Source organism: Apaloderma vittatum, unplaced genomic scaffold, assembly GCF_000703405.1.
Source record: "Apaloderma vittatum isolate BGI_N311 unplaced genomic scaffold, ASM70340v1 scaffold4570, whole genome shotgun sequence".
NCBI lineage: Eukaryota > Metazoa > Chordata > Aves > Trogoniformes > Trogonidae > Apaloderma > Apaloderma vittatum.
Window position 1 is genome coordinate 59,020 of NW_009692775.1, and position 13,975 is coordinate 72,994.

General features: G+C 37.9%; 1 protein-coding gene across 1 annotated transcript in view; it reads left to right on the forward strand.

Moving 5' to 3' along the window:
- Positions 1 to 10,895, forward strand: part of SLC16A10 (solute carrier family 16 (aromatic amino acid transporter), member 10) — a gene marked incomplete at its 5' end in the record, with an annotated part of 28,537 nt that extends 17,642 nt beyond the window's left edge. Inside the window, 3 exons of the mRNA XM_009867113.1 lie at positions 6,003 to 6,146; positions 9,060 to 9,288; positions 10,506 to 10,895. Coding sequence (XP_009865415.1) covers positions 6,003 to 6,146; positions 9,060 to 9,288; positions 10,506 to 10,741 — 609 coding nt within the window. The remainder of the gene's footprint in view (positions 1 to 6,002; positions 6,147 to 9,059; positions 9,289 to 10,505) is intronic.
- Between the last annotated feature and the right edge of the window lie 3,080 nt (positions 10,896 to 13,975).

The following is a 13,975-nucleotide window of genomic DNA, read 5'->3' on the forward strand; positions in this document are numbered from 1 at the left end:
AGAAGTCATGGACTGTCCTGTGTTGCAGTGTAGGAGTTGTCCCCTGTGCTTCAGGCTTTTCTCAGTCCCCAGCACACTTCCTTGTAATAGCTTTCAGGCCCACCAATTGCAATTCTCTTTCTCTTAAGAACTAAGAACTGATTTAATTGCTTTAAAAATGATTAGTGCTTGTGACCAAGTAGAAAACCTGTTCATTAGTTAACAGCCGTTGTCTTGGTTTCTCCAAGTTAAGTTGCCTATTTTCATCTTTGGGATCATAGTCATTCTTCACATGCTCTTGAAGATAACACTAATAGCTCAGAGAGTTGGTTTTTTTACTATTATTATTTGAGACAAATTTCTTCAGGACTAGTTATTTTGGGGGGAAACCCCAAACATACAATTTTAACTATGTCAACCTGAGTTTAATCCAATCTGAATTGTTAACTTTTTTTGTTAAATAGGTTTAACAGTTAACCCGTGAACTGTTACATCCTGTTTTATTCAAGGCTATACTTGTGCTGAATCATCATGCTGTAGGGATTCTTCTGTTTAGTCTCCTTTACTTAGGGGAATAATAGAAAATTTCCTGATTTGTTGTGTAATAATTGCCTTGTTTCTTTAATTTGCTCCCCGTTCATGATGTAGATTAAATTGACCAGAGATAAAGAGATATTATCACTGTTGTCGCAAGTATCTAAATAGGAATTATCCTGAAGATGTATATATGTGATTTTTTTTCATGTGAAGACACTATTCTATAAAAAAATGCTATTGGTAGCCATCTCAGGATGATGACACTCCCGTCAGAATGCATCTGCATTACATATTAGTAATGCTTTTTCATGTCTATTAACATGAAGATCGTAATTTGTGTAGATGTTCAGAAGTTGCTGGTTTGTTTGCTATTTTTTGGCTCATCAGTAGAACTTTTTTTATGGAGTTTGCACCAGTAATGTATTTGATTATCCTAATCTTAATGTATTAAATGATCTTTCCTGTGCCTAGTATCACACAGTTCTTCGGCAATCAAGTTTCTTTTTCTGATTTCTTCACCCTTCTCCATCAAGTTTCTTTTTCTTATTTCTTCACCTTTCTCCATTCCTTCACCATTTTTGTGGTGAGTCCCTATATTAGAGAATATCCAATGAGTTTTCCAGAGTTACTTCATGCTCTATTTTTCAGCACATACTGAAACTTTTCAATCTTCCAGGACAATTCACTGCAATGTTCTTGATATACCTTTATCATGGGCACTGGTTAGTGTTTTTTCTCTAGGTCTTTGAGGGCATTGGCTTATTAAAGCAAGTGGTTGACTTGTTCATTGAAGGAAAGCTGCTGTGTGATGGCACTAACTGCACAGAAAGATCTGTGCGTCGTCAGTAAGGCTGGTATTTTCTTGGGAGAAGAATGTGAAATAAACCTAAGCTTTTAGTTTTCTGAAATTTTATCTTGAAGATGAGGAGCATGTACCCACGCAAGTTGTGTCCTTTCAGTTGTTAATACCCTCATTTGGGCATGCACTTACTTTATTTTTGTATTTTTTTTTTTTTTTTGCACTTACAGCTTGGAAAAAACCTGAAAACCTTGAGTGATGGAATGACAAGGCTACATCTTCTAATAATACTGAATTGTTTTTTGAAGGCCATAATCAATAGATTATGGAGGTATTTATTGCCATATCTAAACTGATGGATAAGTCTTGTACATTATCCAAGTCTAGATTTCAAATTGTTGCATGGGTAAGAGGACCAGTTAGTGCTGAAAAAACAATATTATTGAAACAGTTCTGGATATTACAAGTGCTTACACCTTGGGACAGATTCTTTACCGTGAGCACTATGGTAGATTCAGTCTCTGATTATAGTTCTTGCCTGCAAGGTTATGTTTTAGACTCACCTGACACCACATGCAAAGCTTCATCTTTGTTACTTACAGGCATGGCTCACCACTGCATTCCAAGGAATCACCGTTTTGCCTGGATTTCTGTAGAACTCGTACATTTTTGGAAAGCATGAAGAATGAATAGCTTTTTTTTTTTTTCCCCCCCCCCGTCTAGGAAAGAAAAATCAAAACCAAAAGGACCTCCCTCAGCCCTTTCAGGAAACTGTTGTAGCAGTTAGGAATAGTATCTCCAATTTACAAATGGTACCAGCAGTACTCCAAACATTTCCTTTTATCCTTACACTAGTTCTGAATGAAAGACCTCAAGACTTGAAGAAAATGCTGGGTTTTATGTGCTCTAACTTTTCTAGGTTATATATTGCTGTTGGCTATCTCTTTTGGTGAGAAAGATTGTGCTGCATTTAGCCTACTAAAGTTTTACTTAATTGGGAATTCCCAAAATGGAATATACACACGAAAACAGATGACAGAAATAATTGTTTCTTACTAGTTCACTACTGCTTCTGTCAGATTTGGGTGTTTTGAGTCTGGAAAAAGGAACTATACAGCTATGCTCAGATTGCTCTATCTACTGATTCTAGCTACTGATTCAGATTTCTCTGTCTACTGAATATATCTGAAATGTGTGTGCCTTGAATGGAAGATTTTGCAAAACCTAGATCTTTTTCGGATGAAAGGAGGTTAGCCAAGATGATATATCTGGAAAGCATTTCAGCCATGACCAAGTGACTAATCTTTTTTCTAGTCTCATTCTAACAGCAATTAGAATTTGGACAATAAGATCTGGGTTTGTATGCATTACCCTGATAATGGAGAGCAAGGCTGTAAGGTAGAACGCTGCCAGGGATGCATTCAGTTATATTGTCCACTATGTCTTGATTTGGAAAATTGGATTGTACAAAGATAACTTTTTTTAAAATAAAGAAGCTATGCTAGTCTGGATTGGTTGGAGCCTTTTCTACATTTGGAAAAAATCTAATCTGTAATTCAGCACTCACACAGCTATAATGAGTGAAGAGCTAGCTACATTACTGAGAACAGGCAAAATCCATGGGGAAATGCTTTAGCTTTTGCTATGTCTGTGTGCCGAGGTCCCTGTCAGGCTGCTGTAGATAATGCCTAAAGAGCCAGAGAATTGCTGCCTGTATAGTTCTGCAGTGACAAGAGGGTTAATGTGTGAACCTGAGAAAGTTATGGAAGTAGCTGCCCATCTGCCCATCCTGGGATTTTTGAGAAGTTCTGTGAGCTAGAAATCCATGGATATCTGAATCTCACTTGAGCTACTCCATTATAACTATAAATGTGTTGGATCTATAGTTAAAAGAAATTCCTCTAAGTCCATAATGAGTTAGCACTTCCGGCATGGAATTAATATGCATTTCTGTATGTTCAGAAATTCAGCTAATACTGCTGCCGTTAGGGACTGTGCCACTGAAGGTTGAAGGATCAGAGGGTCAGCTCCGAGATCCGACCAGGTTGCTCAGGGCTTGGTGTGCCTGAGTCTGGAAAACCTCCAAGGAAAGAGACTGAACAAGCTCCCTGGGCAGCCTGTGGGGAAAAAAATTACTCCTTACCTCTACTTGGAAGCTGTCTTTTAAGTTAACAGTGTGCTGAAGAGGAGTGAAAGCTAAAAAAATAAATAGTAATTGACATGTTTGAAGCTTGAGATGCATAGTGGTTGTCTTCCTACTTAAGGATTTGATTGAATCCCATGTTCTCCCATGCCACTGATCTAAGAGGACAGATGCCATTTCACCCTCCGAGTGTTGCTTTGAGAAATCCAGTTACTCAGTTGCCAATGCAGGGTTAATAGTTATCTAGAGGTAGAGCTTTTTCTTACCCCTTGAAAAGCCTCAGGGGGAGTGGATGAACCAGGTCTGCTGATGAAACAAGTCGGAGGCTGCAGAAATGTGGAAGCAGAACAGGTGGCAAGAAGGGCAGAAAATACCTTGGCTTCTCCTGCTGGCTTGGGCCAGCAAGTGTTGACAGGCACTTAAAGGTAGGGGTGGGAACGCTGTCAGCTTTTCTTTTTCTCACCTTTCACAGGAACAGAACAACTTATCTTTAATGTTTAAATACCATTCCAGATGAAAAATTTCATCAGATTCTCTTTCCAAATGTGTCTTAAAAAGCAAAGAAAAAAAATAGAAGGACCAAGCATCTGTCCTCAGTTGAACTTTTAGAAGTTACTCTTTAAAACAAAACAAAATCACTAACCTGTGTTTTTATTTCCTTTCTGACAAAATCAATGATATTGGACAAATGAATATTAAATTTAATATAGACTCTCTGTGACATGTAAGCAAAACTCAACTGACAGTATACTAAGAAAATCACCATCATTTAGCACATCTGGTATATGTTGGAAGAAAAGGCTCTGATTTAATATTAACACTCTGGCCAAGAGACTCTTGACTCTTTTCTCTAGAAGTATTTATTAAAACTGAGCTTTTCCATTTTTATAGCTAGAAAATTAAGGGTTCTCTGGTTTGAAGTGATAGCACATAATCAGAATTAGTAACAAATTTGGTGTGCAACTTTGGCTATCCAGGTTTGTCATCTTGTCTCTCAAATGCTTTTACTATGTCTTGACTTAAAATCTGTTTCTTCTATTTGCTTCTTCACATTTCTGAGTCTTTACAGTTTCTTGTTCAGAACCAGTTAAGAGCACAATGATCACAGGACTGTGAAAATGATTTCTAGATATTCTTATTCCCACTTTGGCATATTTGGTATTGCTAAGCGTGTTAATTGTGCAAAAAAATCTTTCTTATGAGTAATTTCTGATCTTGCTTTAAAACAAACAAACGAAGAACTATCAGCCCATGAACAAACAAAAACCACAGGAGAACTAGAAAGACTGCAAAATTCCAAATCAATTAAGCCAGTCTTGTGATTTTTTTTTTTTTTTTTTTTTTTGGTAATATGACTTCAAAGGTTAGAATTACAGACACTAGTAGTTCATCACATGGTATTTGATGGCCTCCTGTCAGGGCCATTGGTTGGTTACTTTAGTTCTTTAGGCCGAAGTGGCTGACAGAGGATTCTTCCAGCCTGCCCTCATCATTGCTGCTGTAGCTGCACCCTCTCCTGGCAGCGCTCGCTGTTGTGCTTGGCACTCCAGGTGGTTCCTGCACCTCTTCCTCCTTGGCCCTGCAGATCCTGGCGCTTGGTGCGTGTCAGGGTGAGGCAGTCCAGAGGGTTCCTGCCCTCAGCTACGTTACCGGTTTAGTAGTGCTTATCTCTTAAAAGCATCATAGAAACACCAAGGTTGGAAAGGACTTTAAGGTCATCAAGCCCAACCTACAGCCCTGCACCACTCTAACACTAAACCAGCTCCTAAAGTGCCACATGCCGGTTTTTAAACACGTCCAGGGATGGTGACTCCACTGCCTCCCTCGGCAACCCATTCCAATGCTTCACCACCCTTTCAGTGAAGAAGTTTTTCCTAATATCCAATCTAAACTTCCCCTGCTGCAACTTGAACCCGTTCCCTCTTGTCCTATTGCTGTTCACTAGGGAGAAGAGGCCAAGACCTGTCTCACTACAGCTGCCTTTCAAGTAGTTGTAGAGAGTGATAAGGTCTCCAGGCTGAAGAGCCCCAGCTCCCTAAGCCTCTCTTCCTAAGACTTACCCGCTAGTCCTCTAATCATTCTGCACAGAATGCACAGAACAGGTCTGTGGTGATAAGGAGTAATAATTGGGTATCTTCTGACTCGAGTGCACTTTGGCCACTGCAGCAACCAGTGCTAGACAGTCCTTGTGGATTCTGCGTTATGTTAAAACTATGACTAGTAAATTTAGTGTGATTGGGGAGAATACTTGCAAGTTCTCTTCAAATTTCTTGGTATTAGAATGCAGCCTTATTTTCTTGAATTATCTTACTTGTGAGTAAAGCAAACAGCACTTTTTTTTATTGTATTGCACTTAATACTCATAAGCCAGTGCAAAACTTGCTCTGCTTTTACAGATTGTAGAATAAGCTAATTGACCATTTGTAACTGTCTTTGTAAGACTGATATTCACAGATTACCTCTACTTAACTCAAGTTTCCTTAAAGTTTATTTTTCCTTTTAACTCTAAAGCCTGTTTATTTTCTCCGCTCTCTTTTTCAACAGATGAAGCATGTAAAAGACAGATTTGGTGACAGCGTGCCAGAAGAAGTGCTGCTGCTGTGTCTGGGCATCACTTCAGGAGTTGGCAGACTGATTTTTGGCAGAGTTGCAGATTATGTTCCTGGTGCAAAAAAAGTTTATTTACAGGTATATCTTCACACTGTCCTGAAGGAATATATAAACAATATTCTGAAGGCTTTAGTTGCAGGTACTATTAATTAAGAAGAATTAACTGGTTGGACATAAAAAATTGAGAAATTTCAAAACTCTAGGAAACTCAATGTATGGTTTGTTGATACTAGGAGCCTTTGGTGCAAAGTTCATGTATCTGTGGGGGTTTTGTTTGGGTTGGGTTCTCTTTTTTTTTTTTTTTTTTTTTTTAAATGCTGTGGAAACCTCTCTGCTGCCTTCTGGCTCTTTTCAGCTGGGAGTGAACCAAATTAATCATTAGCAAGCGAGTGAGAAAACCTTTGGGAACTATCTAGATTCTGCTTTCCCTTTCTTTTTCATAGTAGTTACAGAAAGATTCCCCCCGCCATGTATTCCTCTGTTAAGGATTTTGAATTTCTTTCCTGGATCTTTGACAGGTGTTAATTTGGTGTCGAGTATGCTCTGTGCATAGTTGCACGCTGGCGAAGCCACGGGAATATGTGTTGCTTAGTTGAGGAGATTTTGCTGGATGAAAGGTGTGACCTGCAGAAGGAGTCAGAGCTTCCAGAAATGCTTAAGCCTGGGGATGAAGTACGATATACACTCTTCCCTCCACACATCTAAATGCTTGTGTGGGTTTTTTTTGTTGTTGTTTTTGAGAAAGTAGCAGTATTAGTGCAGATTTTTGTGTTATGAACCACTGGGTGTTCTTTTAAAATGAATAACAAGGGAGACATCTAATGGTTATTATCTGCACTACATTATTGAAAACAAAAATTTTGAGCAAAGAACCACCTTTCTGAAGATGGAGTATTTGTTGCTGTGGTTACAGTCCCAGTCTCTGTCATCAGGAAATCTAAACTTATGCAACTCATTCATTTGCATCAATTTAATACCTATTCTTACACTTTGAGGAGATGTCAATATTAAGATAGAAAGCGAAAAGATGAGATGCTACAAGATTTACAGAGCACCAATACCAAACTTGCAGTAAAATTAGAAGTTTTTTAACTTTTCCCTTGAGTAGCTGGAACTGAAACCCATGGACTTGTGTTTAGGGTGTGAACGAGGATGCTTCTGAGCGCTGTTGATTTCACGTAGTTTTTAAGCAGGAAAAGCACGTTCACTTTTGTGAAGCCACGCCCCAGCCCCTTCAGCTCTCCTGTTTCAAATTGTCATTTCTGAGGCAAAGTGAGTATTTTGCCTCAAGTATTGTTTTTGGATTGCCCAATGGTTCATACAGTCATCCTGTCTCATGCAAAAAACATTTAAGAATTAGTCTGGACTAGCGCAAATTGAAACCTCTCTCCTCTTAAACTTTACTGTTGATAACTGAGCCGTGTACATGAGTTTTACCCAGCAAGTTCAACCTTAATCTTTGTTTCTACGTTCTTACAGACCTGTTCTGCTGGATTTTGCATTATAAATTCTATCACAGTAACAGAATGATGCATTCTGTCTCTTCTGAATACAATATTCGGTAATTCTTGTTTTAGTGCTGCTTTTACATACCTTGTTTAGAGTTTGTCTACAGATACATAACTACTTAGATACAACCTCATCTCAAGTAATACTTGTATATTGTGTATCCAAATACACAGAACTGAGAATTTCTTCACTTCTATCCTTAAGCTACTGTAAGAAGCCCAGTTCTTCGGTGTTTCTGTTTCTGTACTGTACTTCAGATGCGTCGCAACAGTTTTTTCTTTAGTAAATGCTAAATAAAGTACATCACGTAAAATAATTGTTGTGCTGCCCTGAAAATTTTCATCTAGCTATGTGCCGAGATTTTGATGTCACTTATCTGCCAAAAAATGATTGTCTGGTAGCTTTTAAGTGACTTTGTTCTTCTTTATTGGTCTGCAAGTGACTAATGCAAAATGGAAATGTCTTGTTTGAAAAATGTGTTTGCGCCATTAGGTGGGACACTTGGTTTCCTATGCTGACATATGGATGGTGCACAAGCAAAACTCCCTTTTATTTTCTTTTTAATTCTGCTTCATTTTGCTGAAAGGCAGTTTTATTCCTTTAATTAACAATAAACAAATACTAATATTAATCTAACATTACAATATAAAATCTTTGTAAGTATGCATGTCTACTGAAATACAGCAAGATACCTTTATGTGAAAAAATTGAAATGAGACTTTGAAATACCATCCCTGTTAATATAAGCACCAGAAATTAATCACAATCCTGAGATTTTAATTTAAATTACAACAATGAAGGATGTAAATATAGAATTTTAGCTTTATTAAACTTACATCTTTTGTGACCTTCATTTGTGAAAATAGCAGAATAACTTTTAAAAAAAGTTGGTGCATATTTCTCATAACCTTATGTAATCACTGCAGGGCAGTTGATTACAAATGCATGTTGAAAACTTGTGCAATAGGTAGTGGAATTTCTTTGGCTGCTTGCCATGACAGTTATGTGGTTATATGTGTTTGTTTTATCTTAGTGTGTAACTTAGGACAAGGGGAAATGGATTTAAGTTAAAAAGATTGGATCTCAGGAAAAAATTCTTCAGTACGAGGGTGGCAAGACTTTGGAATAAATTATCCAGAGAAGTTGTGGCTGCCTTCTCCCTGAAGGTGTTCAAGGCCAGGTTGGATGAGGCCTTGAGCAACCTGGTCTAGCTGAGAGACGTCCCTGCCCATGACAGGGAGGTTGGATTAAATGATCTCTAAGGTCCCTTCCAGCCTAGGCCATTCTATGATTCTGTGATTCTGATGGTGGCAATCCATGGAGACTGCTTATTTATTTTAAATACAGGAAGACAATTTAATTTACTACAAATGCAAAAAACCTCTTCTCTTCTGTTAATCTTTGCCAGTTTGATGCAACATGGTTTTTTATATATTTGTTTATTTATACATATTTTTTTTTTTTCCCCTTGGTCATGTTTAGGTGGCCTCCTTCTTCTTTATCGGCTTGATGTCTATGATGATTCCACTGTGCCATGTCTTTGGGGGTCTCATCGCTGTCTGTCTCTTCATGGGCCTGTTTGACGGCTGCTTCATTTGCATCATGGCTCCTATTGCCTTTGAGCTGGTGGGGGCTCAGGATGTCTCCCAGGCCATAGGGTTTCTCCTGGGCCTCATGTCAGTACCTATGACAGTTGGTCCCCCCATTGCAGGTAAGTGTGGAGATGCTCTGCAGCTGTACATGTCGTTCTCTGGTCGCATGACCCTTTGGCCAGATTTTCTATTCCTACATCGTGTGCAGTGCACTTCAGCTGGAATTCTTCTAGGTACGTGCTCCTGAATATACGGGGCATTTCACGGCTGCTCATGGCTTATTAATTTACTATACTCTTTAAAGTTCGCTTCAGTCTTTTTTTAATTACGTTATGTGCACGTAAAACAGAAAGAAAGATAGATTTCCAGTTGGATTGAGGACCTGACGTATTCCAAGCTGTTGAGGTGAGGGCCTGCATGTTGATTGTGTTCTAGAAGGGCTCCAAACTAGAATCTGAAAATTAATTGGACTCCAAAGTTTGCTCATGCAAAAACAGTTGAGAGGATAAAAGCTCCAGTCACTTTAGTTGCATCTTAGAAGTAGGAACACTAGCTTTTTTTTCTTTTTTCTTCATTCTTTGATGGGAGACTGTTTGAAATAGAAGTTCTTGAGGAGGTGGAAATAGCTTAAGCTGTAATCCTTACTACTGGTGATTTCAATCATAATTACCCTAAGGTCATGCAGGTACTGAAGTAAGATGTAACTGAAGATGTAAGATGTACATTGTAAGATGTAACTGAACTATGCAGCATTATCTATAACAAAATTTTAAAGCTAGAATAGCATAGACTAGACACTTCCTCATCAGGATGCATGGTTGCAGCTATTAATACTTCAATAAAATTTGATTAATGGAAGGAGTTTTGAAAGAGCAATTGGAGTGAATTGTTGGAAAACACACCTTTTAACAAGAGGCCACTAGGAATGCAATATATGCAGTATATCTAGAATAAGATTGAGGCACCTTGATCAAAGGCGGCTGTTATCCAGAGATGGAGAATTTCTCCAAGTAGTTGCAAGATTCAAGTGCTGGAGATGATGAAGCGAGCAACTTTCAGATACAGTATGTGTTTTTTAACAATGGGTGGTAACAAAGGAGTTGAGCAGAGACATACAGAGTTCTTTTGTTACTTGGACTCTTTAAATCAACTCTGGAATACCTTTCTTTCTTTCTATCTATCTATCTATACACAGACACCTCTATATTTGGCCATCAGGTAGTCAGATGATTAATAATAATAATAATCTGTGCAAGCTCTCAGGTTTCTGAATCCAAAGGCAAGACATGTTTTTCTTAGATTCCCGAAGCCCGTGGTAACTTCTCTGACTTTCCAGGTTTGCTGCATGATCACCTCGGCACCTACGATGTCGCGTTCTACCTGGCCGGAGTCCCTCCCCTTATTGGCGGAGCTATATTGTGTTTCATCCCCTGGGTCCATGAACGGCAGAAATTAAAAGAAAGAGCAAAACCTGTTGATGGAGAAACTACTGAGAAAATGCTGGAGAATGAAAGCTCTTTGGTGTTGGACGCTACAGAAAAGCCAGTCAAAGAAATGGAATCTGGTGTTTGATGCTTTCTTTTCCTGCACCAGCCTGACCTCCTTCTGCGGAAGCTAGATTTGTACTTTTTGGCTGAAGATACTACATGATACTGCAGAAGTCTTGAACTATTGCTCAAATTGTAAAACTACTATAAGTATCTTTTATACCATTGAACTTGTTTTGGGTTTTGTTTTTTTTTTTTTTTATGAGTTGTTGCATTTGATTTCAAGCCACATTTTCAAAGTGTTCGAAACAAAACTGTAGCAAACCTGTAAAAATTTGCTACAAAACTGTACCGTTAGCGCGTACATGCATAGTGATTCTGTGTGGGAAGAGAATATTTTTCTAATTCATCAGAACCTATTTCTGGAAATGTGAAAGCTCTTCTGGCTCCACTGACCCAGGATTCTTCAACAACTTCTACGGTTCATCCAATGCAGGCACACCTGTGGGTGTGGGAAAATATAGTAGCTCTTATGAGTGATTTGTTTTCTGAAGTTTCTCATGCTGTTTTATAGTCTTTTATAATTCTGTATCATGGACATGAATATGCATCTTTTTGATTCCCTCAACTCTTGCTGAAATCATTTTGCATTAGAAAGCTAAATTATTGAACATGTTTTATTTTCTCTAAGTACCCCAGCCCGCTCAGTTTGCGTTAAATGCTCACCTAGTTTTGCATTCACCTCTTCACAGGAGCCCAAAGAAACATTAAAGATGAAATTTTTGATGGGCACAGGTTTTGAATATGCGCAAACTAAGCTCCAAGTGCAAACGTGTTCGGAAGTAAGGCTGCTGAATGATAGATTTTTATTTTTATTATTATTTGGTGAAGGCGATAACATAATGCATGTGTGGGGTTGTCTTCAGCTAAACCTCAGAACAGCTAGCAGTTTTGAAATTATGCTGAAAGTAATGCTTTGGGGGTAGTATTCTGAATTAGACTACACTTCAAATTATTCTGCTCTTTTTTATTCTTAAAAACCTGACAGCTTTAAAGGATACATTCAAAGTGCAATAATAAGTTTTTTAGCATGGAAACATACAAGAGCTATCAAAATGACATTTGGCAATTAAGGACTTTTTGCACTAAATGAACATGCAGGTTTATTATAAATCTTAATAGCTATGTTCCATTGTGTGTAGGACATAGCCCCAAATTTTATTCAAATACAAAGAAACATCTTTGCAGGCTGTAATTCTTGCCTAACATGCTAAACACATGGCCCTATTACTTACATATTCTTAAGTATTACGCACTGTTTGTCAAGCAGGTAATTTTGAAAACCTCTTTCTCTGAAAAATATTTGAAAACATAACACTTCAGATGAAAACACTGCTTTTCAGTTTATCATAAAACAAAGTGTTTATTTATTGATATGGATCAGCAATGCAGTGGAACACTTCATCATTCTTTATTTCAGGTCCATTCAATACCAATGATTTTTTTTCTTGTTTAGAAGTGTCATAGCAAAGAGGAAACTAAACGTGATCTCAAGACAAAATGCACATTTAAGTGCATTTTCTTAATTAGTATTTTCTTAATTAGTAGTAATACCTGCTCTTTACATAAACAACAGAGGCATACTCTTTTAAAATTATAACCTTTGTTCTATTTTTATTACTTTTCTTTCTTGAGAGTTCTAGTAAATTGGTCAGAAACCCTATGTCCATTTGTGATATAAAACACTGAAGAGTAGCAATACTGTACCATAGAATGTTTACATCTCTCAACTTTATAAAAGTCCTTTAAATAAAATCATGCAACAAATCATCCTAATTATTGGAGACCAAAGCTCATACCCCTATTTTCTTATATTGCAGAATTTCGACCCTTGCTTTGACCCCCCCTACATGAGTGAAATTGAAAAGAATTGAATGTTAAAATGTTAGAGGTGATTTGGGGGATGGAGAAAACGCCCCAAACCAATCTGTAAAGCCAGAGGTTCCTTTTAGGTTGACTGAGACTTGTGCTTCTGTACCTCATGAGTACTTCTAAAAATTTCCTTAAAATATTCACAGTATTGCTAATTAAAATGACTACAAAATGCTGCCTTCTTTAGAAAAAAATGTTAACTGCCTCCCGTGCTGTTCTTGTCTGGAGTATTTTTGTAGAACTTGTTCTTCAGTCTTGTCTTCTATTTAGGCAATGCAAAAGGTGTTGAGTAAGTGTGGCAAAAGCCTCTCGTTTCCTATTACTTTTTATGAAGAATTAGGATTCATCACAGATCTTGCACACTTTGTGATGTTGAGTTTTTAACCAAAAACGAGGCTGCTGTTTAGCAGCCTTGAAATACTACTTGAAAACATTGTGACGAGATACCTTGACATAACCGTGACGTCTTCTTCCTGACATGCTGCTTTGTATCTATATAAATTACCTGGGAGAGAATATAAAATAATTGTTGTTAAGTTTTAGAAATGATGCAGAAATAGTATTGCAATGGATCTGTACAAAAAAAAATATTGAAGCTCTTGCATTCGAGTAACTAAAAATGTAAATTATGCTCACAAATACGAAGGATGGCATTTAAAAACCAAAAAACCCCACACCCAGAGACTCGAGGAAGATGAGTGAAGAGCTGTTCAGGAGTCACGTCGATGTTCAAACCAGCCAGCGAGCGGGATCAGCTGAGAGGGAGAGGCAGAGCTGGGGCTATGGGAGCTCTGCTGCTGTGGTCGTGTTGGAATAACGAACCTATTTCTGATGCCACTGGTTGTTTTTTACAACAATGCGAACGTTGGAAAGGCTTCAGAGAAAAAAATTGACTTTTCTGAAGGAGGGGGGAAGTAATTTACGCTGTGAGAATTCTGTTTCCGTCTTTACTGTTAGCTTGTATCTGTGGGGGAGAAACACTCTTTTGGACATAAGGATAAGAAGATTGTGTCTCAAAGTGAGATCAGTGCAGTAAAGATGAAAGTAAAGTTCAGATTGTCAGCGGTGAGACTAAAAAACCATTGAGAATCTTAGTTAGAGATATACTGGATTCTCTATGCCCTTGAGGTTTTAAAAAGGAGGTTAGCTGTCTCCCTTTAAAAAAACAAACAAAAAACCCAACCCCAACCAAAACACAGAAAACTCAAATAGCAACTATTTACTGCACTTAGAAAAAATAATTGAATAATGCAGAAATGATTGCTATTCTGAAAACTAGGAGAGGACAGCACCGACCATTCAGGGTTTTTTTAACTGAGTAAATGTAAATAACTTTTTGTAATTAAATTTAATCTTAGGTGTGAAACTTGTTCCTGGGAAACCTGCT